This window comes from Musa acuminata, chromosome BXJ1-3, assembly GCF_036884655.1.
Source record: "Musa acuminata AAA Group cultivar baxijiao chromosome BXJ1-3, Cavendish_Baxijiao_AAA, whole genome shotgun sequence".
Lineage (NCBI taxonomy): Eukaryota > Viridiplantae > Streptophyta > Magnoliopsida > Zingiberales > Musaceae > Musa > Musa acuminata.
In genome coordinates this window covers 6,715,583-6,739,046 of record NC_088329.1, presented here as the reverse complement: position 1 = coordinate 6,739,046, position 23,464 = coordinate 6,715,583, and the positions used below count along the sequence as shown (strand labels likewise).

Below are 23,464 nucleotides of genomic sequence, written 5' to 3'. Positions count from 1 at the left end.
TGTATATACGTATAAGGTTGATCCGAATCCGACATGAACTATCAACTCATATACTAGTGGGTTAGATTAGATGAGGTCAAAACAGACCCGAGTCATGGAATAGCAACAAAATTTAGATCCAATCATGTGGGTGACTCAAAAAAGATCTCCATCTTAAACTTCGGCTCTCCACTCGTAAGCCTAACGAGTCATCTCAAACCAATCGTTTCGGTTTGACCTGATCATGATATGAGGAGTGCTGTCATCCCTATTATTTGGTCAACCATTTTTTACCCGACCTTTTCTCTCTCTCTCTCTCTCTCTCTGGATCTACTGGTGTCTAAACATGGCCATTCGTATCCCCACTTCTCTTCCCTCCTCGCGGTGCTGCCGCTGTTGCTCCTCCACACGGCAAGCGCGGAGAACGAGTGAAGGAGAGCAGAGGCCGCCTCTGAACGGGCGCCGTGCCCCAGATCACATGTCACGGAAGCCTATAAATCCAAGCCATGGCAAGGGTTTGCTACAGCTCCGACGACGGCCCCGTGACGTCCCGTTGCGCTCTTGAAGGATGAGGAGAGGAAGGGAAGGGGCCCAGGTGGCGTGGGCGACGGCGTTCTTCCATCTGTTTCCACCCCTTCTCCTCCTCCTCCACCGCATTCCGGCGGTAGGGGCCGAGGATCCCTATCTCTACTTCACGTGGAACGTGACCTACGGCACCGTCTCCCCCCTTGGCGTCCCGCAGCAGGCGATTCTGATCAATGGGGAGTTCCCCGGCCCCAACATCAACTCCACCACCAACAACAACATCGTCGTCAACGTCTTCAACCACCTCGATGAGCCCTTCCTCTTCACCTGGTTTGCACCCCCACCGCATCTTCCATATATATATATATATATATAGTTTGTCATCTTCATCTTCTTCTCATATGAGTGGTTTACGTATGGCAGGAACGGGATTCAACAGAGAAAGAACTCGTGGGTGGACGGCACGGCGGGCACCAATTGCCCCATCCCTCCGGGCCAAAACTTCACCTACCATTTCCAGGTCAAGGACCAGATAGGCAGTTTCGTCTACTTCCCCGCCCTCGACATGCACCGGGCCGCCGGCGGCTTCGGCGGCCTACGGGTCAACAGCCGCCTCCTCATCCCCGTCCCTTTCGCAGACCCCGCTGACGACTATACCGCCCTCATCGGTGATTGGTACACCAAGAGCCACAAAAACCTCGCCAGGCTCCTTGACGCCGGCCGCACCATCGGCCGTCCCTCCGGCATCCTCATCAATGGCCGCCCCGGTAAGGACTCCACAGGCAAGGACGATCCCCCGCTCTTCACCATGAAGTCCGGGAAGACCTACCGCTACCGCGTCTGCAACGTCGGCATGAAGGTGTCACTCAACTTCCGCATTCAATCCCACGCAATGAAGCTCGTCGAGATGGACGGCTCCCACACGGTGCAGAACGTGTACGACTCCCTCGACGTGCACGTCGGGCAGTGCCTGTCGGTGCTCGTCACCGCCAACCAGGAGCCCCGGGACTACTACATGGTGGCCTCCTCTCGCTTCACCAAGTACGCCCTGTCCGCGACCGGCGTGATCCGGTATGCCGGCTCCAACACTCCGCCGTCCCCGGACCTCCCGGCGGCGCCCTCCGGCTGGGCGTGGTCGTTCAATCAGTGGCGGTCTTTCCGGTTGAACCTCACCGCCAGCGCCGCTCGCCCCAACCCGCAGGGATCCTACCACTACGGTAGCATCAACATCACCCGCACCATCAAGCTCGTCAACTCGGTCGGGCTCGTCGACGGGAAGCGGCGCTACGCGCTCAACGCCGTGTCGCACTCGGACGCCGCCACGCCGCTCAAGCTCGCAGAATACTACGGCATTGCCGACAAGGTGTTCAAGTACGACACCATCGCCGACGAGCCGGCGGCGTCCGACGCCCCCATCAAGATCGTCCCCAACGTTGTCAACGCCACCTACCGGACGTTCATCGAGATCGTCTTCGAAAACCCCGACAGGAGCATGCAAGCCTACCATTTGGATGGCTACTCCTTCTTCGCAGCCGGGTGAGCAACCACCTGCTGATTCCAAAACGCCAATTCGATCAGAGCTTATTGTAGTTGATGACTGGGTGCAGGATGGGGCATGGGAAGTGGACGCCGGAGAGCCGGAAGAGCTACAATCTCGCAGACGCGGTGAGCCGGCACACGATCCAGGTGTACCAGCGGTCGTGGTCGGCGATCTTGCTGACGTTCGATAACGCGGGGATGTGGAACCTGCGGTCGGAGCTGTGGGAGCGGCGCTACTTGGGGCAGCAGCTCTACATCAGCGTGGTGTCGCCAGAGAGGTCGCTGAGAGATGAGTCCAACATGCCGGACAACGCGCTGCTCTGCGGCGCCGTCGCCAAGCTCCCCAGGCCGCCGTCCTACATCTAAGCGCAAGGCTGCTCGCCATTGCCGCCGCCGCCAGTCCTGAGAAGATAGTTGGAACTCAATATAAGGGCGTAGGTGGAGACAAATAGAGAAGCAAGAATAAAGAGAGGAAGTAAGAGGCCATTTAAAGGGATTTGCATTAATTTTTGTTTGAGTGAAGTTTTTTCTTTTTATTTTGGCATCTATAGGCTGGCTGTAACGATGGTATTGCAAATTTGCAAACCCTCACCAATCATTTATTTCCCACATTTTCTTCAAATGGGTTATATATTTCACTATGAATTTTATTTTTATTATTATTATTTTTAAATCATCAAATTTTGAAAGAATGTCATGTTTTCCGATATGCATTTAAATGATATCATTCTTACATATAGAGATATTATTTTCCTGTTTCAGAATAGGTTAGGATTAAGCAGCGATTATATATAATGTAAGAATCATTCTATCACTTGCATGAAATGTCGGAGAATTCAATGACTGAAGCTATGCCAAGCCTAACTTATAACACCAACAGAAAGATGCAGAGTGAACAAGATCACAAGTATCAGATTAAAAGCCTGTATGCCAAATAGCAGTAGTTTCAGCCAAAGCATGCATGCCGGAACAGATTCAACTGTAGGCATATATAATGTTTCAAATGCATGTGCTGTGTACATTACAATCACAAAGACTAGCTATTTGTCTGACATGGGTAAAGCAAGAACAAATAGACCCTGAGGTCGGTGATCGGAGGAGTCTGATCCAGACCCTAAATACAAAGAGATGATGCAAAAGAATTGTTATTAGTATGTCACAAGGGCATATACCTAGCCGGTAAGGTCTCTCGATTAGGGTTCATCGATAGGTTGTGGTGTATCGACAACTGGAGGTACGGCATCGACCTTGTACCGCAAGCTCTGTAAACATATTTCAAAGCAGCTGAGACAATTTGAAGCTACACTGGAAGAACCAAATCAAATTCCAGGTTACCAAGTCATTGGGCCCTGGCTTAACCTCGCTATATATGGTGTCAAGCAGAGACAACTTGCTTTTTAAGAGTTGCATAGATCTATTTTATCCAGTGGTTAGCACATTTAGTATTGATATCAGTCATCATTTCAACATATCTATGTTGTTGAAAGACATTGAGTACCTTTGTCAGAAATCTTTTTTAAGATACAGTGTATACTGTATACTACCAAAAGAAAAAACTCCCACAAATTAAAAAAGAAAACCCAGAAACAAAGCATAAAAGCCATCAAGTTGAATAATAATCTACAAAGTCAGGTTGCAGAAAGTTCTTACTTTTTTGGAAAATGTTGAATAAGAATTGTCCCATTTAAGTTTGTACGATCCAGCCAGGATTGTGCAGAAATTTCCCTACAAACAAATTGAAAGCGTATACTTGAGATTACGAAGTCAAACAAATCAGAGTTATCTACTAACAAACAGACAGACAACAGCATTAACTCACTTGGTCAGACACATATCTCCGGTATGGTAAAATTAGCTGCAGAATGGAACTGTCATCAGATGCTTAAAACAAGAAATACATGAAAACATAAAATGAACACAAATCTATTCTGTTGCAAGACTGTTTTTTAGCAAAAAAACAGTGATACTGAGAATAAAGTGGATCATGCAAAACTTGTATTGAAGTTCAATCATCTTCATGAAATAAAGCAGTCTTTACCGTAACATCACCAGAAGGGTTAACATACTCCACGTGAAATCCAATGTCCTGTCCATGCAAATAAGCCATTGCTTAAGAAACTTCCAATATGATATTATCTTTGCAACAGGAACTATGTATAAAGAACTGAAAGTTTTCCAATTTAAGCAAAAATCTTTGCAAAAGTTTAACCAGTCTTGTATCTGTCTATTTAGTTAGGTAATTAGTTGATAATGTCTATGCATTTAGCCAGTATAAAGAGAAGAAACATCTTAGCCAATCAAAGTTTTTTATAGGAATTATTATATATTGCAAATCTTGAAGCTATTAGCAAGGTCTGTCATACCGAAGCGTACCGCCCATACCGGGCGGTACGTACCGGTCAGACAGGTTATCGGTACACGGACCGCCCGGTACCACTACAGTACTACAGTACTATACTGTAGCACTGCTACAGTATGAAAAAAAATAAAAACTTGGTGTACCGCTCGGTACACCCTGATATACCGTCCGGTACACCGGTACGGTACCATACTGAGCCCAGGTCGAAACGCTGGTACGGTACGGTATAACGAACCTTGGCTATTAACATATTTTTCCACGTTGCAAGAAAAAAGTGGATAGAAGTATACATATGTCTTGTTCCAACTTGTAAAGTTTTCCAGCTCCAGATAGGGTTAAGTCGTCACACAGAACTCAGGAAAACCTTAATAAGAAGGCTTTGGTAAGAATTTCTCTTCATTTCAAAAATTCTCTCTGCAGTTTTTTAGTCCAAACATGTGCCAACTGGGATGTCCCTCCAGTAAATAGCAAGAGGCTCTGTGAGCCACATAAAACTGATGACAATTAATAACATAATGCTATGCACATATACAGAAAATTTCTTGTCAGTGCTGGAGAAGGTCTGTGTACATTAGTAAAACATGAAAAATGATTTGAAAGGAAACACACATAATGAATGGTCATCAAGAAAGGAGCGGTCATGCAGAATGTAACCAACTTGCCAAAATACACCATGCCCAGCATATGAAATTAGTCTGATGACATTCAGAGAGATGTCTAAGATCCTAAAGTATGATTAAATTGAGGCTTGCACAGAAATTGAAACTGACCAAGAAAATTTAATTTCCAAGACAATCCTTACTTATGTGAGTACCTCGTGGAAAGTATATTCAACTCACCTAGCCCATGTAATAGCCTAATCTTTCTAACTAAATGGGTAAAAGTTAAACTAACTCCAGGAATAAAAATAAACTCTTAACTGAAAATTGTTGTTAGCCAGACTGGAATTTAAAATTTTCTTAATATGACAAAACACATACAATTTATATTCAGAGCCAGATTACTGGGTTGGTCCCTCTGCTGAACCAATCTAATGGGAAGTATGACTTTAAATTGAGCGGCCTGCATCCTTATGATTACATGCTCTACTTATAAATAAATAGGACAAAAGATAATACATCTCATACGTAAACTTCCTATGTATTAAGTAAATATGAGACAAAATGGCAAAAACAGCGGAAGCCAACAACATCACCAAATCCCAATGTTTAAGATATGTCCAGAGTTTCCAGTCGCTGAAAGAATGTAATCCAAATTCAAGATTTCTGGCATCCAACTCATAAGCAATATCAAAGCATTTTATTTATGCTAAACAGTTAATCAGAGCATGTGTTGACACATAAGCAGAGGATATCTCAAACTCTTTTTGCGGTCCAAAAGGATTTCAATATCTTGATGTCATATTTAAAATATCAAATTCCATGTTAGATCAACCATCAACAACTTTATATTATAAGAAACTTAAGGCTCCTTGACCTTAAGCTTACACAAGAAGATAAAATAGTTTGTAGCCACATGCAGAACGGTCTCAAATTATGTTCAACCATCATATCTTATGATTTTTCAAATATCTGCTCAACTAAGAGTCTAAGATAATCAACATACAACATACTATGGAAGTTCAATGTAAGATAATAAATTCTCTGCTTTGGCAATCAACCATTTAAATCTTTTTTCTGACCAGTAATTTCTGAGAAAAAAATAAATGTGGCAAAAAATATTTTAAAAATTCAGTAATGGAATTTCTGAACTTACGTGGCTGAGGGTCCCTTGGATGAGTGAGAAATCCCAAGCAATATATGAATTTATAGATTCAACTGTTAATGTGATCTGCAAAATAAGCAACACCAGATTCTTGCAACTTGAAATGGAATTTAAAACTTCACTTTCTCATAATAAAGATGTCAGGAAATTTAGATAGTTGCCATATTGCAACATAAGACAGTCATTTTTTTTTCTAGATCACAATTTAAGGACGCCAGCATGAAATATCCACACATCACAGCCATACCATACACAAAGAAGAAGCTTTATTGGTTAACTACGGTATCTAAAAGAAAGCCTGGCTTGGTGAAAAAAAAAGATAATGCAATAAGAATCATGAAACCAATATTCACAAAGAAACTAAGAATCCACACTTCTGAAATCCTTCAGAGCCCATTCAACTGCAACGAAAATGAGGGATAACTGTTCTCCACTTAATTCTTTTTCCATGGAAAAGGAATATGTTGTCCAAATTGTAGAAAATGAAAATGTTTTTCCTTTTCATCTTCTAGAGTTTGGAATGCAAAAAAAAAAATCTTTCTTTTTCAAAAGATAGCTCAAATAGGCTTAGGAATGATGTTTAGGAGAAGTTCTATTTTTGTTTTCTGAAGAAAGAAATTCAGACAAGGTTAACTTTTCATACAATTCAGAAAAACAATTCTTAGTATTATTCAGTTTTGCAACTAAACAAATTCTTATAGAAGAATAGTTATACTCCCACCATACTGCATCTGCACCAATAACAGACAACGTACTCAATTTTATACGCACCATTGCACACCAACTTTGAAAACAGATGTCAGCAAAACTTGAATTAAATACTAGTTTAATTAATATAACTGTTTCAAGAGTCTTACTGCTAGACTCTAATTACTGAACAATTTAATTTAATCACCAAACAATTAATGGTTCAGGAGCTTACAACATCTAAGGATATTGCTGAAAGCAGCAACAGGGGTGTCTCTTTGCAAATTAGAAGCAAGGTAGATTAATAGAGCTTCTGCTCTGTGATTAAGAAACTGAAAATTTTCATTCAGTTTCAGTTTTTTATGCAATAAAACCACAGAAACCAAACTAAACTGTCTGTGATTCATCAGCTCAGCTATTTAATGTTGGATCTATTAGCAATGATTCAGACCATGAAACCCTTTTAGTTGTCCCCAGTTGCTTACCTTGAGCCCCGAGTAGGACACCCTACTACTCCCACAACTGTCTCGCTGCCTCCCCCCTCCCTCTCTAACTCCTCTCCTACATCGCTGCCCATCTCTCTCTCTCTCTCTCATCCCTTGACCAAACAGGTGCCAGAGCAAGCATGCTATGGCACAAGGAAAGGGGCAAATTGTTGACACTTGACATCAGGTCGGTGGCCGAAGAGGATAATAAATGAAAGTGACAAGAAACACCCCCATCTCTGAACTCCAAGCTGATGCAATAGTGGTACTTCTGACATCTCCAATCCCTATGCCTTCTCTCCCTTCAACTCAGTACTTCCACTACGTCGTCTTAACACAAGTTACACCCATTCACCTTTCTTAAAAGTTAAATCCACTTAAGACTTCTTTTTATTATTTTTCATTTTTAGTGAAAGGAGTGGTTGATACTAGATTTTGATCTGTGTGATATTTCCCACAATATTCTTTGATTTTGTTCCTTTTTTGTTTTCACTGATTAGTGGTTCTTGGCAATGGTAGCTGACAACAGCCAATGACAATCATATGTCAATCAACTCTTTCTTTTTATTTAGATCAAGAATCTGAACCAACAATATCAAATGCAGTTCAGATCTTTTTAAGTGATAAAAAACACCAAACAGTTCAGATTGTCTCATATAAGAGGATAAGTGGATAACTAAGCCAAACAAACTAAATACACCCTTAATATTAGTTGTAGCATCAAATTATCATTAAAAAAAAACAGAGATGCTTAGGTACAATCCGCATAAGACAATATTAGTGGCAAGGTATATATACCTCATGTGTCTTTCCTGGAGGAATGATGGTTTCTTTATAGTCATCATAACTTTTCCTGATAAAATAATGAACAACCTTTAGAAACTGAATCTCTATCATTCATTCTGTTCATGTTTATGAAAACTTAAGAAAAACATTCAATGATGGGGGAAAATGCAAGCATGATATAAAATGAGGAAGAAAATGCCTTGATTCAGTGGCTCCTGCATCCTCTGCCCTTATAAAAAATGGGGAATTTGCATACACCTTACTGTAGAAACATGAAGCTTGAATGTTAATTATCAGGCAGATTAATCATCAGAAAGATCTCATGCCGATAAAACAGATGAACATTTAACAAACATAAAAGCATAATTAATGCCATGCTCCCAAATCAAGGAATATGACGGTCCACCGAATGACCACAAGCTAAACAAGTTCAAGTCTAACCTTTTTTCTTTTTGAAACCAGAACTCATAGTCCTACGGATCACACGTTTACAACTCAAGGGTATATTTCTCACAAGATGATACAGGATGATAGTATGTTATTAAAAGAAAAAAAATCATTTGATAACATATTTTCTCCATAATTCCTCCTATAGGGCTACTATGAGCACTACTTATACTATCTCATTGCTTCTGACTTAGTGGATTCAAAACGTTATCACTTTGTCGGTCTGAAGGCTTATGACCCTTGGAATCCACAATGATAATTAACATTCCAAGCTTGAATGTTAATTATCAGGCAGATTAATTGTTGATTCAACTACAAAGGCTTATATCTCATTGTGAATTCTAAGGGTGGTAAACCTTCAGAACACGAAGGTCAAACCAATGAAGGGATGGCGTTTAAGTCCACTAAGTCGGAAGCAACGAGGTGGTATAAGTGTTACTTGATAGTAGCCTTGCAGGAAGAATTACAGAGAAAATATGTTATCAGATTTTCTTTATAACATACTATCATCATGTGAGAAAGGTACCCTTGGGTGATAAACTGATGATCCGACACAGGATGGTGTTTAAATCCATAAAAGATGTTATCCACAGGATGATATTTGATTTTCTTGAGTTTAGTATGTACAATCAAGATGAGTATATATATATATATATATATATATATATATATATATATATATATATATATAAGATGAAAAAAAAGAACTTACATTAACATTTGAATACAAGCACATTATTCATCTTATGCATATTGATTTATTTTTATTAATAAATAAATATATTATTCTTATTGATGCGTTGTTAATTATGTTAATGTGTTTAAAGTTATATATATATATATATATATATATATATATATATATATATATATATATATACTTTTATTGATGTGTTGTAAATTATCTTAAAAGTATTTAAAGCGGAGCATGTCCACTTACTCAGTTAGAGGTGTGTATTGATGTCTCACGTGTTTTAGAAAGAATTTTACATTAAAGGACACTTGAAAGCATTGATGTAAAAAAATTATATGACTAAAAAATAAGAGAGTTAGATCATTTTGTACCATGTCAATATTTAAATATAGTATTTATCATTATTATGATTATAATGTGTGTCAATTTACATTTGGGTGATGATGAGTTAGATTGGTTTCAAAATAAAAATATGATCGGACTTAAAACTTGTTTAGCCCATGGTCATTTGATGGACTGTCACATTCCTTGATTTGGGGGTGTGACAATTAACCATTCAAATTCATATATATTACAGCTAATCTGTTAAATCACATCAATAAAAAGGATGCAAACTGCTAGAAGAAGGCAACACTATTATTTTGTAAAGCTCATTAAAATCAACAGCTAGTCCACAGGTGCAATTGGTAACAATTTCATAACTGAAGCTCTAAATTCTGGTGTCACAAAAAAAAAAAAATCAATGAAAAGCCGAATGTTTTTAGCAAAAAGCATGTCATGTTCTTCATTAGAAGCAACAATATACAACGAAACTAAGCAGAGTTGTCAGCTTTAGAAGTTCTGACTAAATCAGAAGATATAGCAACAAATAAGCTCTAATCTGTATTTTTTTTCATTTCATCCTGAAGTTATATTACTGTTCTCTTGGAAGTTATGAAGAAATAAGAAAATAATCTAAGATTGTGAAAATTTACATGCAGCACATTACCAAAGAAGCTGCAGCACATTCTGGAAGATCTACATAATTGTTAGTTGTAATGGATTCTAACTAACTGTATATGAACCAGTTCAAACATAATTGATACCAATGCATAAGAACTAAATTACATGCAAATTTAGTTCTTTTCAAGAAAACTTTCCTACATATCAAGAAATCTTAAAGGGACAATGTAAAAAAAATCAATATTAACAGCCTTGTGCATGTGCATTAAGCAACTTCTTAAAAAGGAAAACTATAGCAAATTAGGGGAAGTTGCCATAGACATAAGAAAATTGTGGTAACGGAAAGTACCTGATAAATTTGATGAATTTCTCAAATTCATGTGTGTATAGATCGACAGCATGCTGCATAAGAGAAATTTGATCCATTTGTCTGCTCAACATAAACAAAATGGTATCTGAAAATCAAACGTGATACAAGAAGAAAGAAATTTTGCTACAGGATCAAAACCAAATAAAGCACATCATATTTACATTTTCTTCTCCTCAAAACGCCCCCATGTAAGTAAAAGAAACAGTCTAATATTGAGCACCATCTTTGTGAGACTGTATAGAGAAGGCCCATAACGTTGTCTTTGTTCCTCCATCGGCCTAAAGTAACATGAAAATTGAAATCAAATATATGATTATATGTACATTAGTTATGCAACAGAATAGTTAAATGAAAATAAAAACTGATAAGTGAACGGTCCAAGAAAAGGATTACCCTTGATCATCATTTATTTGGCGTATGAAATCTAATAAAACCTGAGATAAAGTGGATACTCAAGTTAATTTGGTTAACAAGAGAAAATAAAAAAATTATGGTTAAGAAAATCATGCAGCAATCATACATAGGACATCAAGTAAAAAAAAAACAATTTATCGAGAAGGAGAACAAAGTAAAAAGTTATTCTTTATACAGTTTAAAATGAACCTGTGGGACCCCAACCAAGTACTTCACAAGTGTCTTGTACACCCCTGATGCAGAACCAAGCTGAGCTAGTTGTCTCCTCCTGGAGGATAAAATAATTTTTTTTTTTTGTAGAGAAAACATCATCTGCAATGATTTTACTTATTTATGATGGCAAATAAATAAAAAATCACCACCTCTCCATTTGCTGCTGCCACAATAAAGCATATCGATCATGTATTCTTCCACCAGAGTTAACTAAAGCATCAACCTCAGCTTGCCTGTTCCTCTCTGAGCGTTCTCTTTGCTGTCTGATGAGAGAACCACGAAAATCTTGTGGCATATAAGTCATCACTGCAAATATATTTACAGACCCCCTAATTAATTACCAAGACAGAATCTTAGCAGTGAACTCATTAGCCAAGAAGACTACACTGGCCAACAATGCAACTGAATTATATCATAAATCATTGTTCACATGAACAGATGAAATGAATCAGTTTCTAAGAAGTGTTGCAGATGCCAAAGATCATTCAGAGTTTCAGACAAATGGGACGAGGTTGCAAGTTTAACTAGTAGCCAAATGATGTTCAAAACACTAGAAAAAAGGATTTTTTTTTTTCTCAGTGCACAAGAGAGGGATGCAACGAAGTAAAATACAATGCATGATAAGTTGGAGATGACGGAACAAGCTTGCTAAAGTGAACCATTAACAAGCAACCGTTTGCAAATAAGTCACATAGGACAACAACAGGAGGAAAAATAAAATAAAATCCTGATGTTCACATCATGAACAACTTTATAGTGGAGAAAAAGTGTGATAGAATGGTTGAATAATCAAGATTTTTGGTGTTGATGTAATAACTAGACAATAGTATATTAATAAGGTAAACACCAGTGTGAAACAATAAAAAATAGAATTAAAAATTAAGGGCAAGTCTGCTGTTAGAACGATCTCCAAGCACATAAACAAGGATAGAAGAGGAAACGATGCATAAGAAAGTAAAGTGAGAGAAACAGATACATATAGCAAAAGAATTAAGGAATTAGTTAGAGGATTAAATGATAAAGAGGTAAAACAGACTTCAATAATTCCATCGAATATGCTTGTAATAATAGGAAGAACACAAAAGCTTATTGGTTGAATATCTATTATTTAACACTATCCAATCATCTGATTCTATTATAACCATGCTTTACTCATTCAGAACACATCATTCTCACTAGAACTAAAGCTTAAAGCTGTAACCAAAAGAATGAAAGACAATTCGTAAATGCTCCAAATTTGAGTTTAAGTTATAATATAAAAACAAAATTATAAAAATATAACAAACATGAGACGAAAGTTGTTCCTTAAGTATCAATGTTCCGTGAAACAATTAAATTAATTAAAAGTGAGAGCCAAGCAACTCATTTAACCAATGGAGGATGAACAATGTGCAATTAAAGAATTTTTTACTAGTATTTCATTAATCTTCTATAACATATTAAATTCTCAGGTTATCTCCTGAATGAGGTAGTGTCCATATGCTTATTATGTGGCTTCAACCTGGACAAAATTTCCCATAGCATATCTTTCATTTTATCTTTCCCAAAACCCTTAGTGAAACTTGAGAAAATTTAGAAGATGCCTCATCATTAGTAAACTGATCGTTGGAGTTAGGTTCATGGATCGTAGTATAATATTGACAAATCATCCATGGTGTTTTCCTAAAATTGTATGAGTTTTTTTTAACTTTCCATATGTAGCTAATATACAGAAAAATTCAATTAGACAATCTAATTTGAAAACCAGCTTATAATTTTACTTGTTTACCATTCATTGACTTCATTGTTTGTAACTAAGTATTAGGAAATTGTAATAACAATCCAAAAAGTAAGCAAGATTATCAGTATGCCAACCTGTATTAAATACATTATCAGCATTAGTTTGCTGAAATGCCTCCAGTGTCTTCAGAGTACTCCTAAGCTTAACTTCAAGTTCTCCAAGTGTAGCAGCTATATCTACATGTTCAGGGATGGCTTTCTCTTGAAGCTGCATATGTGGAGGTTTACCCAACATTGATGCTAAATAGTCTTAAGAAGCAGAAAGATTTACTGATAGCCACCAAAATAAATGGATCATAAACAATAGGCTACAGAAATTGAAACAGTGAGTAAATCCAGTTTACTTCCTAGAAGAATAAATTGAAACAATGAAAAATGGATTTTAGTTTTACCAATCTTGGTCGATGAGATTCCTCGAGCAATAACAAAATTTCTTCAATATTCTCCCTGTTCTTCCACAAGTTCTCATCAATTTTATGGGCAGGCTGATGGTCTACTTCATGTACCAAGAGCTCCTCACCTTCAAAATGTAACAGAAAATTCTGTGATATACAGAAAAAGCTCACTGTTCAAACTTTCAAAATTATGGTTCCCTTGCAGATGTGAATTCACACTCTATAAGGATCTGCGCTGAAAACTTAAGAAGAAAATCTAAATTGTACAACAAATAAATCACAGAGGACCACTATAATTCAGTACTTCCAAATAACTTAAATTCAAGCACCTTGTCAAGTTAAGGGCTCTCCCAAATTTTTTTTTCTTAACCATTCGAGTAAGCCTACTGATTCATGGTCTCACTTAGTCTCAATGATATCCAACAAGTGTGGTCAAACAATCTCAAAGTTTACACATCACCTAAATCGAGCAAAAGTTCACACCAAAGGGTCTAGTCTAGCATAAAGGTTTCTGAATGTTCAAGCACTAATGAGTGACTGCAAGTCCATAACCTACGATAGAGTAACCAAGATCTAGGGTTTTAAATAAAATGAATGGACATGTCCACATATGTCCTAAGTTCTGAGGAAAACTTTCATATTACACTTCAAAAAAGAAACGGTCCACTTCAAATAAAAAGCGAGTTTCTAAATCCACATAGACTACAATGTTTCACAAAATTTCAAACAAACACAAGTACATCTCAGAACAAAATAATTTCCAGATATAGACTAAAATATCGCATTCTGTAAACCTAAATTTTCTCAATATTTCAGAAACAACATAATGCACTACTCTTGATTCATACTTAAGATTGAGATTCCAAAGGCAATGTGGTTGCGCTGGTTTATTTTTCAGTCTTTCCATTGAATATCATATTCGTAGAATGGATGTCCAACATTTCAAAGCAATCAGATTCACGAATTGGAACTTAAATGATACAGAATATGTATGAATGATGCCATATTCTGGAGTTCTTACTCATCTCAAGCGCAATGAGAGCAACTACTTTGGTATCATAATGACAAATGCTACTCCCAAATGAGAATGGCATAGTATTTGTCATCAATGGACCATTGCCTTCAAAAGCTTAATCATGTCAGGAAGTACAACAAAATTCTGAGAAATTTACGTGCTGTCCATTAAAAGGATAGTTTACAACCTAATTCACCATCAACAAACAAAAGTAGCTGCAAGAAAAGACTCAGGAATGCAGTCTGACCCAATTACAACTATAAATCAAAACTTCCCTATGAAAATTACATATCGAACTCAAAATCCCTACGAAAACAAGAAAAAGACAACATCGCGACGAAAAAGCCAGGGAAATCACCAGAAGTAAGGGGGGATTCCCTCGCGAGCCTGTCCGACAACTCCCGGAGCTCCGCGGTGAGCCGGGATACGTCTTCTGAAAGCGGGGGCAGAGGGCACGTATCGTAATATCGGGCCAAAAAGGCCCTAGTGATCGGCACTAAACCCTCGGCAGACGAAGCCATTGTCACGAGCGATCAACGACTCGGCAACAAGAAGCCTTCCCTCGCCCAAATCACGCTTCGACGACCAGATTGGCGGAGGCGGCTATTCTGAGTCTCTCAAGAAGCATCATCGCCCGGGGCGGCGACCGTCGGCAACAAAAGAAGCGGTGGGGTTAAAGAAGCTCGGGAGACGTCGATGCCCCATCTGACTCACCACGTGATCCGCACGCTTCCCGCTGGTGCGTGTATCAAAACTCTCGGTAGCTTTAATAGAACCGTTACCCAATCTTTCAGCGAGCTCACGGGGGCCACGTTTCGCGGGAGGTGAGCGTCAAAAGCGGTGTTTGGATCACGGAGTCGTAAGAAACGCAGCCTTCGTATTGTCTTGCTTCTGTTAATGTTTTTTACATGTACACCCTTGCCCAGTTCCAAATTACTTATTTACCCTAATAAAGTTCGATGCAATAATATATCTTTAAACATTATGTTGGATTACCATTTGATTAGGCTGATTAATCTCAATCAAATATTAATTAAATCTAACAGTTGATCTGTAAAAGCCAATAGTCATTAACCTAATCGATGAAAATTAGTTTAATTATTAATTTCATGCATAAAACAAACAGTTCATGAAATTTTTTCCCTAAATTGAGATAAATAGAATCTATCAAGCGAACCATCTTTGAGACTAGCAAACTAGCATGTTGATCACATCCTTTTGATTGGAGCAATGATTGCACCAGTTGTCCATGAACAATAAATACCCTTAATGATTGCATTCTAATCCACTCCTAATCCCTCAAAGAACAACAAAAATTGATGATAGCACACATTGCAACATAACCAGTATATGAAACTTGACAACTTTAATAATGGTAATGAATCTCGATTCTATCATCAGATCGTTGGTTGAAACATTGATTTACATTAATAGTTATAAGAAATTTATTATGATGGTAAGAATATTAGGGATACTTTAGGTATTTTATGTTTTTATATCATTTTTCTTAAATATAAATTGCTTCCGGTTTTTTTTTCCGGAATCGAACCGGACCGAACCGTGCGCCAAATGCAGCCAATTCGAACGAGATCGACAGTTACATGGTCCATCGGGCATCATCTCGGCCTCCGCATTGGTGCCGCAAGGTTTCCCTGATCGATGACGACCCTGACGCCGTCTACGGCAGCCGCATCGGTCGCGCTCTTCGCCCTGTTGGTCCGTAATGGGGAGCAGCAGCACGCTGCGATACCGCAGGACTTCCCTACGCCGCCGCTCACCGCCATCCGGAACCTCGTCGATGCCTTCCTCCTGCCCTCTCCTCATCCCGCGGCTTCGGGTCCCACCAATTCGAGGTTCTTTCCCCTTTGTGGTCTCTTGATGTGGACTGTTGGTTGCTTTTATGGTGGTGTATGTAGGAAACTGATGATGAGGTGAACGGTGTCGGCGCCGTCGGACTCGCTTATATTCTTTCCCGCGGTCATCTACTGTGTTTGTCGGATTACTTTCGGCGCAATGTTGGTGGTAATGGAGAGGAAGGTTCGGCGACGTGGTGCTTGCGTTGATACTGCTTAAAACAGAGCAGGTATACACTCGATATGCTTCCTCATGCACGCATAGAAGTACTCACAGAAATCTTCTTCACCAAATAATTGATCTTCCCTTCATTTTCTAATAAATGGCTTTTTTGCTCTCCATCGAGGTTTACTTTCTTCAAGCCTTTTGGAACTCCAATTTTGAGTTATATTCAACTCTCAATTTTGAGTTCACTTTGGTGGTTCATTTCCAATGAAACAAATTGGTCCGCAATGTCAACAGGTTTCGAATGATTACTTGTCATTTACTCTATGCACTAAAGCTTTGCTTTTCTAAGATTGGATAGTTTGAAGATAGAAATAAGTTTTTCTTATTTATTCACATGAATATGGATTTAGATATAGAAAACATACAAAATTGTGAATGCTTTTTCGAAAACTTGTTGAAATTATTATGAGGAGCAATCAACTTGATTTTAACCATAAAGCCTCTTTTTGTTTTCTAGACGATATGTATATATTATTTATGTATATAAATTATAAATTGTTATTCAGACTCGTGTAATAAAACAGAACTGAGGAGAAGTATAGGAGGGAGTAAAAATAAATATTGCTTTAGAATTAGAGGTTAATGAAGCAAGAGAAAACAGCTTGGAATGTTACCTGCAGGCTGAGAATTTTCTTTTTCTGTAGTTCTGCAATGCATTGACACTTCGAGGAATATGTACTGTCCAAATACAAAAATAAAAAAGATAATTGGAAATGGAGATCCCTTGTTATTTGGGTTCAGGTTTTGTTGAGAATGTGTATCCACCACTGTATTCAAAAGAATTGCTGCTGCTAACATCCTTTCTAGAATGAGAATCGTAAGGATGTTTCGGAACGCCTTTTGCATATCCAAAATCTGTGGCAGATGAAGATGCTGAATTTGAGTTTGTACTTAGACCATCAGCATTCAACATTATCTCGATTTCCTTCACAACATCACTCATTGATGGACGATCTCCAGCTGACTCTTCTAAACACCTCAAGGCCAACTCTGCAAACTTCCTGAAAGCTATGAGATAAGCTGCGTTTTGGATTGCATGATCCATCAACTCTTTTAAACCATAGAATTCTTCATCATCTGCATCTATCGCCATCTTCACCTCACGGACAATGTACTTTCCTTTCTCAAGTGGTTGTTTAGCAGTCATCAGTTCTAACATAACCACTCCAAAGCTATAAACATCACTTTTGTCACTCAACTGTTGTGTCAAGTAGTATTCTGGATCAAGATAACCCTGTAATGATAAGCATTAAGTTGTTAAAGAATCAAACTAGGTCCAGTGCCAATATATTTTGGGAGAGTATATGGAGGTCCATTGTATGTCTCAATTTAATCAATTGCTTATCTATGAACAGGTAAATTTTATCACTAGCAATAATGGTTTAAAAACACATGAAAAAGAACATTCTGTTGCTGATAAAAGGAAGTAATTTTTGCTGATAAATGAAATAACAACTGCTAACCATTGTTCCTTTTACTTGAGTAGAAATATGCCCCTTCTCGTTGTCTGATACTAGCTTTGAGAGACCAAAATCTGCAACCTTTGCATTCAACTTTTCATCCAGTAGGATGTTACTTGACTTAACATCCCTGTGGATGATTGGAGGATCAGCAAGCTCATGAAGATAAGCCAATCCTCTTGCTGAACCCAGTGCGATTCGAAGTCTCCTCCTCCAGTCAAGTAGTATCCCACTCTTTCCTGAAGTTGACATTGAAGAAAAAGTTATGACAAAGAGTATTAACTCACTTTTAGGGGTACAGCTGAACATACCAGAGAGGCCTTCTCTTAATGTTCCATTTGGAATGAATTCATATACCAACATCTGCTCCCCTTCGTCAAAGCAGAAGCCCACTAGAGCCACCAGGTTTTTGTGATGAACCCTGGATAGCAACTCAATTTCAGTCTTGAATTCATGCCCACCTTGCATTGATCCTTGCTGTGCCCTCTTGATTGCAACTACTTGCCCTCCTGGAAGCATTCCCTTGTAGACCTGAGGAGGTCGGTAGAAACATCACTTGTCTAAGTTTATAATTGTATGGTTGACATAGGATAACCAATATGTTACCTTTCCATACCCTCCAGACCCAATTTCATTAGACACTGAAAAGTTATCGGTACATCTTCTAAGTTCATCGTACGAAAACCATCTTGCTCCCTTCAATTGTGGTGCATCAACAATTTCATCACCACTGTGTGCCCACGATGCTGAAATTCACAAAACGTACTTGTAAATGGTAAATGTTTCCATGTATTTTTTTCAGTACAGAATGAAATTCTTCTTACTTTTTTTGGTTTAACAATTTGTTTTCCTTATGCACATGGCTTAGAGTTGTGTTCCTAGTCCTTTATTAAACTGAGATGCGATATGACACCCTTGGCGACACACCTTGTATCTACAGATTTTTTTTTTTAGATTTTATTATGACAAGTTTAAGGTACACTTACCAAATGGTTTGCTTAGTTTTATGGCCCTTTGAGCCTGTTTCCTTTGTCTCAAGGCATAGATTGTTATGAGAAGAAGTCCAATAACCAGAAGTGCACAACCAACTGCTATTCCAATGATCAAGCCAATAGCTATTGGAGATTTTCCTTCAACGCCTAGATAATTTATTGAGTCAGCATAAGAAATGATCTTAAGTTGTATTTGTACATAAAGGATGGAGAAGTCACCTGGGAAAGGATATTGGAATGCTTTGAAATAGTAAGGTCCGAAAATTTCAGGCGGCTTGTATATTTGATTGCTCAATTTGAATCCAATCTGTAGAATTTCAGACCTGTTGAAGTACATTCCGCTGGATGGGAAAAATTTAACTTGTACCTGCAGGTAAGAGTCATTGTTGAAAAAGGGGTTTTGAAGAAACACTGATCCAGGAGGAAGGTCAAGTTTTTTCCACAGGCTGCTCTCCAATGATTGGAACAGTGTGCTGTTTGTCACATCTCGGAATAGAGGTGCTCTGAAAAACATCACTCCCTCATATGGGTAGACGCATTTGCAATTTTGTGGGTTGAGACTCTGATCTGGGGGACACAAGTTCGCTGCACATTCGGCAAGACTGGTTGAATAAGAAGGAATTGCTGGCTCTTGTCGAAGACTGCAAAATTTTGTCATGGAGAGCCAATCGCATAGAGGATTTCCTATGAGACTGCAGTCAACAACGGATTGAGGAAATGTTGGATAAACAGTTGCATTCAATGAAATCGCAGTCTGATTAAAATGTCAAATCTGCATCCAGAATTCTTACATGAGAGTTCTATCATAACTGGCGTCATGTGCAACTCCTGTAAGCTTATTATTTTTGAAATTTACGATTTGTAATTGCTGGCTGATGCTATTGCCCATGTCAAGGGTTCCGTTGAATTCATTGTTATCAAGTATCCTGAAAAATGTTGACAACAATAGTCAAATTAGACCCAAGGATTTCTTTGTTTTTATATGGATTCCCTCTTTTGCCAGTTCATGATTTGTTACGACGCTTACACTTGCTGCAGTTGAGTGAAGCTGAACAGCTCTTTCGGTACCTCTCCATAAAGTCCTCCAGATTCTATCACTCTGGGCGACAACCGTCAAGAAAACTTGGTGAAATTACAAGCTTATGAACTAAATCACTTGGTTCATAGTGACAATGGGTATTCGTTGTACTCACAGAGCTCTCAGAGATTGCAGTTCCGAGAACCAGGCTGGGGTTTCTGATGCGTCGAATGTGTTGTTGCTCAAATCCCTGAAGGCCATGCCAATTTATTGCTGCTCGTAGGTAATAAGAGAAAAAGTAGATTGCACGAAAGCAGTTGCAATAGTTGGATGAGTTCTTACACATAGTTGAGGCTATTCATGCCAGTCAGATTTGGCATCATACCTGTCAACCTGTTATTTGCTAGGTTTCTGAAGAAATGCAAGCAGAAAGTAAGTGCGACTTATCATATTACGACGGCTGAATGTGGATGAGTTATCTTACAGTTCCTTGACGTGGGTAAGATTGTTAATGTTGGAAGGGACCGGACCGCTTAGAGCATTCCTGTCCAATCGACTGTCAAAAGAAGAACTTAGTTACCGATGAAGAGCAGAGGAAAGTTTACGTCTGTTCGGAGGACACTTACAGGACCTGAATTTTCTGAACGAGGCCTATGGAATCTGGAATTTTTCCGGTGAAGTTGTTGCCGTCGAAAAGCCTGCGTGTAGAACAATCGGGAGTCAGGATACTGAAGCTAGCAGAAGCGAAATGAAGATGGAAAACATCAGCTTACACATGTAACAATGTCATGTCAGAACTGAAGAGTTTTTCTGGGATGGGACCTGATAATTGGTTCTTGTTGAAGTGGCTGTTAAGCATAGAGAGCAAAAGAAAACAAAATGATCCACGGGAAAGCAAGCATGAATGGGAGCATCGTCTTTGAATTCATTTGATCTGCAGTACTGACTAATTGTGATTCTGGTTTCTCTTTCTGCGGTTGAAGAATGACTTACAAATGCTGCGTGCGGACGAGCTGGTCCAAGCCTGGTGATGTTTCGGTGGAGATCGGAAGAGGCCCCGTCAACTGATTGTCTGCGATATCGAACCAGTTCAGATTGGAAAGCTTGCCCAGGGAAGCTGGGATGCTACCGGTGAACTGGTTCGAGTTCAAAGCCCTGGGAACAAAGGAAGAGATCCAAGTATCAGCGGAGAAAATTCAGCTCCTCGAATGTGTCATCTTATTGAGCTTTGAGGACTCAGGTTTTGTGATCATTCGAATTAATTCCTCACAAGTAAGAGAGGTTTCCTAGCGATCCTAGTTCGTCTGGGATGTTCCCGTTGAAGCTGCATCCCACCAAGATCCTGTCACGGATCAAAACCATTACATGTTGAACGTCTGAGAATGGTATGAAGCAAATGAATTCTTGTCGTGACAGGGCTTCTTACAGAATGGTGAGTTCCATCAGGTTCCCAATATTTGGAGTGAGCGTTCCGCCAAGCATCGTGTTGTAGGACAGATCCCTGCAAGTGCTTGTCGTCAGTTCATGCATTCTAGATCATAGTTTATGGAGCATGCTTTCTAGATCGGGCAGCGGTGGCCTCCACCGGATGGTGAATATTTTGTGGCACATCTAGCGAACAAAGGACAGCACAGTACAGATGCGGTTTGCCGATTCAAACTATGGTTTCGGTGGATGCTTGGTCAAAGGAGTTGAGCCATGGATCGCTATGAACTTTCACTGGTTTTCCACTGGCAAAAGAAGTACTGCTTGAGCTTGCAAGTGTAACTTACAAGATCTTCAATTCACTGAGCTGCCCGATGTCGTCTCCTAGTGTACCTTTGATACCCATGGTTGACAGCGTCCTGATACGCGCAGAAGTCGAGCAGAGAATCAAGGAAACAGGAAAGAAAATTCAGAAGAGAGGTTCTTTATGCTTATTTTTGATGGTTTCCTGAAACATGCGGGAATGCAGAGAACACTAGCAAGGAAGACGAAAGCTCACAGGCTTGTCACTCGGGAATTGCTGCACCGGACTCCTTCCCATGGTGTTCCGCAAGGATCGTCCGTCTTCCCCCAGCTTGGAGGTGTGTTCTGCCACTGCGTCATCAGCGAAAGTAGAGCAGCAGCTGCAGGGGGGCGGAAGAACAGCTTCTTATAAGTCGAAGGTGTTAGTAGAAACAAGACATCTGCTGAGCTTACAAGAGATCTCTAATCAATTTCAAGAGTTAAGTTTCTGGTCCTTGCTGAATCATTCACTGAATCTTCCATTAAAACTCGACACTCTCAGGGTATCACCGAGAGTTAAGCGGATGTTCATCGAGCGAGAATGGAACTCTCACTTTTCTGCTTTCAGTTTTCCAAACCACTAAATCAAGAAGAGAGAAACAGAAGGAATTGATACCATCTTGGGCATCTGTGCTTCCTGAACTGGTTTGAAGACTCGCCAGGAACACGAACAGGAGGAAGACGAGAGTCCCCATCTCAGTGCGCGGCCTAGAGAAGCGATGAAGCTCTCCACCCGCTGCAGGGCACGCTGGTCGAGTATTAGAAGCAGCTGCTTCCTGCCATGGTTCACCTCGTCATTTCTCCTGTGATACAGGTGATGAATCATAAGGTGAAGATGCTTTTTCCCAAAGAACTGTGCCGTGCATCGACTTCAAAGTCGGTCAATCTTGGATTACCACACCAAGTTCTGGTTTTGTTTGGATCTTGGAAGACTCTCGCTGGGGTCGAAGGCGAAAGGATGTCGGCACTATGATTGATGTCAACAAGCAAAAGATTCCGATGACTCCACAGAACATCCAACGCAAGCTTTAAGGTGGCATCGGCTTCGGCTGCAACTGTTGCTAGTTGGAAGGTTGGTTGTGTGGGTTGTGGACCCTCTCCATGCCATGCCTTCCCTTCCACTCTCTTCCGCACTCGATCGAAGACCCCCCCACCGAACTTTCCGAGCTCAACTTGATACAAGCCTGTGCACCGTACGTGACACAACAAGCTGAAGACGGTTTCATGCTATGTAGTTGAAGCCATTTATTGCGTGTAGGTGGGGAGGGCAAAGATCTCACGGACCAGTGGGGCCCGACCAGCCATGAGAGAAAGATGTGGTTTAGATGCATACACCATCATGAAATGCTGCCGATGCTGGCTCGGATACGACCATGGTGCGAAAAGCACTGGTCTCCAGGACAGGGAAGACAGGTCAAACACGGCTTCCACGCAGGCCGATCGATAGAGCTTTTATGTGTGGTTGGGCAAAGGTGATGCTGTCGTTGGATTATGTGAGCAGGGACGATGCCCAGGGAGGGATAAATCATCTTTTTCTCTTCATAAAGATCCACCCAGAATGGATGACTACGAGTGCTCATATCGATGATAGATAATGATTGATCTAATCTGAAACAAATGATATCATACATTCAAGAGTGGGAAGACTTGGATGGTGATAATATGATAGACTTCTTTGACAAGTCTACTCGTGGAAGATTATTCGCACATTGGGCCTCAAGCAATCGACGAGAGCCGAAAGGAAAGGAAATA

At 39.7% G+C, this 23,464-nt stretch overlaps 3 protein-coding genes across 5 annotated transcripts; 1 reads left to right on the top strand and 2 right to left on the bottom strand.

Annotated features, from left to right (window-relative positions):
- The first annotated feature begins 330 nt into the window (after positions 1-330).
- On the top strand, positions 331-2,665 carry LOC103978083 (L-ascorbate oxidase homolog). The gene is made up of 3 exons (XM_009393785.3): positions 331-834; positions 928-2,040; positions 2,112-2,665. Exons 1-3 carry the CDS (start codon positions 548-550, stop codon positions 2,407-2,409), a joined length of 1,698 nt encoding a protein of 565 aa, XP_009392060.2. The 5' UTR covers positions 331-547; the 3' UTR covers positions 2,410-2,665.
- Positions 2,666-2,935: 270 nt separating this feature from the next.
- LOC103977773 (uncharacterized) lies at positions 2,936-15,070 on the bottom strand. Its single transcript, XM_009393381.3, has 15 exons — positions 14,752-15,070; positions 13,376-13,503; positions 13,059-13,191; positions 11,354-11,510; positions 11,181-11,259; positions 10,971-11,011; positions 10,739-10,855; positions 10,557-10,637; positions 8,324-8,386; positions 8,137-8,191; positions 6,158-6,232; positions 4,082-4,129; positions 3,863-3,898; positions 3,694-3,768; positions 2,936-3,305 (listed from the first exon to the last, which is right to left on the bottom strand). The coding sequence occupies exons 1-15, from the start codon at positions 14,912-14,914 to the stop codon at positions 3,237-3,239; spliced, it is 1,320 nt and encodes a 439-aa protein (XP_009391656.2). The 5' UTR covers positions 14,915-15,070; the 3' UTR covers positions 2,936-3,236.
- A 2,007-nt stretch (positions 15,071-17,077) lies between these two features.
- Positions 17,078-23,264, bottom strand: LOC103977772 (leucine-rich repeat receptor protein kinase HPCA1). Of its 3 annotated transcripts, XM_009393380.3 has the most exons (20): positions 22,609-23,264; positions 22,329-22,515; positions 21,930-22,053; positions 21,718-21,789; positions 21,372-21,446; positions 21,216-21,287; positions 20,939-21,100; positions 20,719-20,793; positions 20,572-20,643; positions 20,430-20,501; positions 20,288-20,356; positions 20,121-20,195; positions 19,955-20,026; positions 19,719-19,853; positions 19,147-19,619; positions 18,922-19,074; positions 18,542-18,681; positions 18,247-18,466; positions 17,939-18,174; positions 17,078-17,709 (listed from the first exon to the last, which is right to left on the bottom strand). In XM_009393380.3, exons 2-20 carry the CDS (start codon positions 22,405-22,407, stop codon positions 17,203-17,205), a joined length of 2,883 nt encoding a protein of 960 aa, XP_009391655.2. In that variant the 5' UTR covers positions 22,408-22,515; positions 22,609-23,264; the 3' UTR covers positions 17,078-17,202. The 3 variants fall into 3 exon arrangements, with proteins under 3 accessions (XP_009391655.2, XP_064977509.1, XP_064977507.1); XM_065121437.1 differs by lacking the exon at positions 18,922-19,074 and having other exon boundaries at positions 22,609-22,748; XM_065121435.1 differs by lacking the exon at positions 20,719-20,793 and having other exon boundaries at positions 22,609-22,748.
- Between the last annotated feature and the right edge of the window lie 200 nt (positions 23,265-23,464).

Excerpts from the sequence above, each read along its gene's own strand:
- LOC103977772 (XM_009393380.3), bottom strand. The coding sequence starts at position 22,407 with ATGGGGACTCTCGTCTTCCTCCTGTTCGTGTTCCTGGCGAGTCTTCAA. Across the intron at positions 18,682-18,921 it reads AAAACTAAGCAAACCATTTG|CATCGTGGGCACACAGTGGT; the intron begins GTAAGTGTACCT and ends TGTGAATTTCAG. Across the intron at positions 18,467-18,541 it reads GGTCTGGAGGGTATGGAAAG|GTCTACAAGGGAATGCTTCC; the intron begins GTAACATATTGG and ends CGACCTCCTCAG.
- LOC103978083 (XM_009393785.3), top strand. The coding sequence starts at position 548 with ATGAGGAGAGGAAGGGAAGGGGCCCAGGTGGCGTGGGCGACGGCGTTC. Across the intron at positions 835-927 it reads GAGCCCTTCCTCTTCACCTG|GAACGGGATTCAACAGAGAA; the intron begins GTTTGCACCCCC and ends TACGTATGGCAG. Across the intron at positions 2,041-2,111 it reads TACTCCTTCTTCGCAGCCGG|GATGGGGCATGGGAAGTGGA; the intron begins GTGAGCAACCAC and ends GACTGGGTGCAG.
- LOC103977773 (XM_009393381.3), bottom strand. The coding sequence starts at position 14,914 with ATGGCTTCGTCTGCCGAGGGTTTAGTGCCGATCACTAGGGCCTTTTTG. Across the intron at positions 11,511-13,058 it reads TGATAATGTATTTAATACAG|TGATGACTTATATGCCACAA; the intron begins GTTGGCATACTG and ends ATATATTTGCAG. Across the intron at positions 4,130-6,157 it reads TCCAAGGGACCCTCAGCCAC|GACATTGGATTTCACGTGGA; the intron begins GTAAGTTCAGAA and ends TTGCATGGACAG.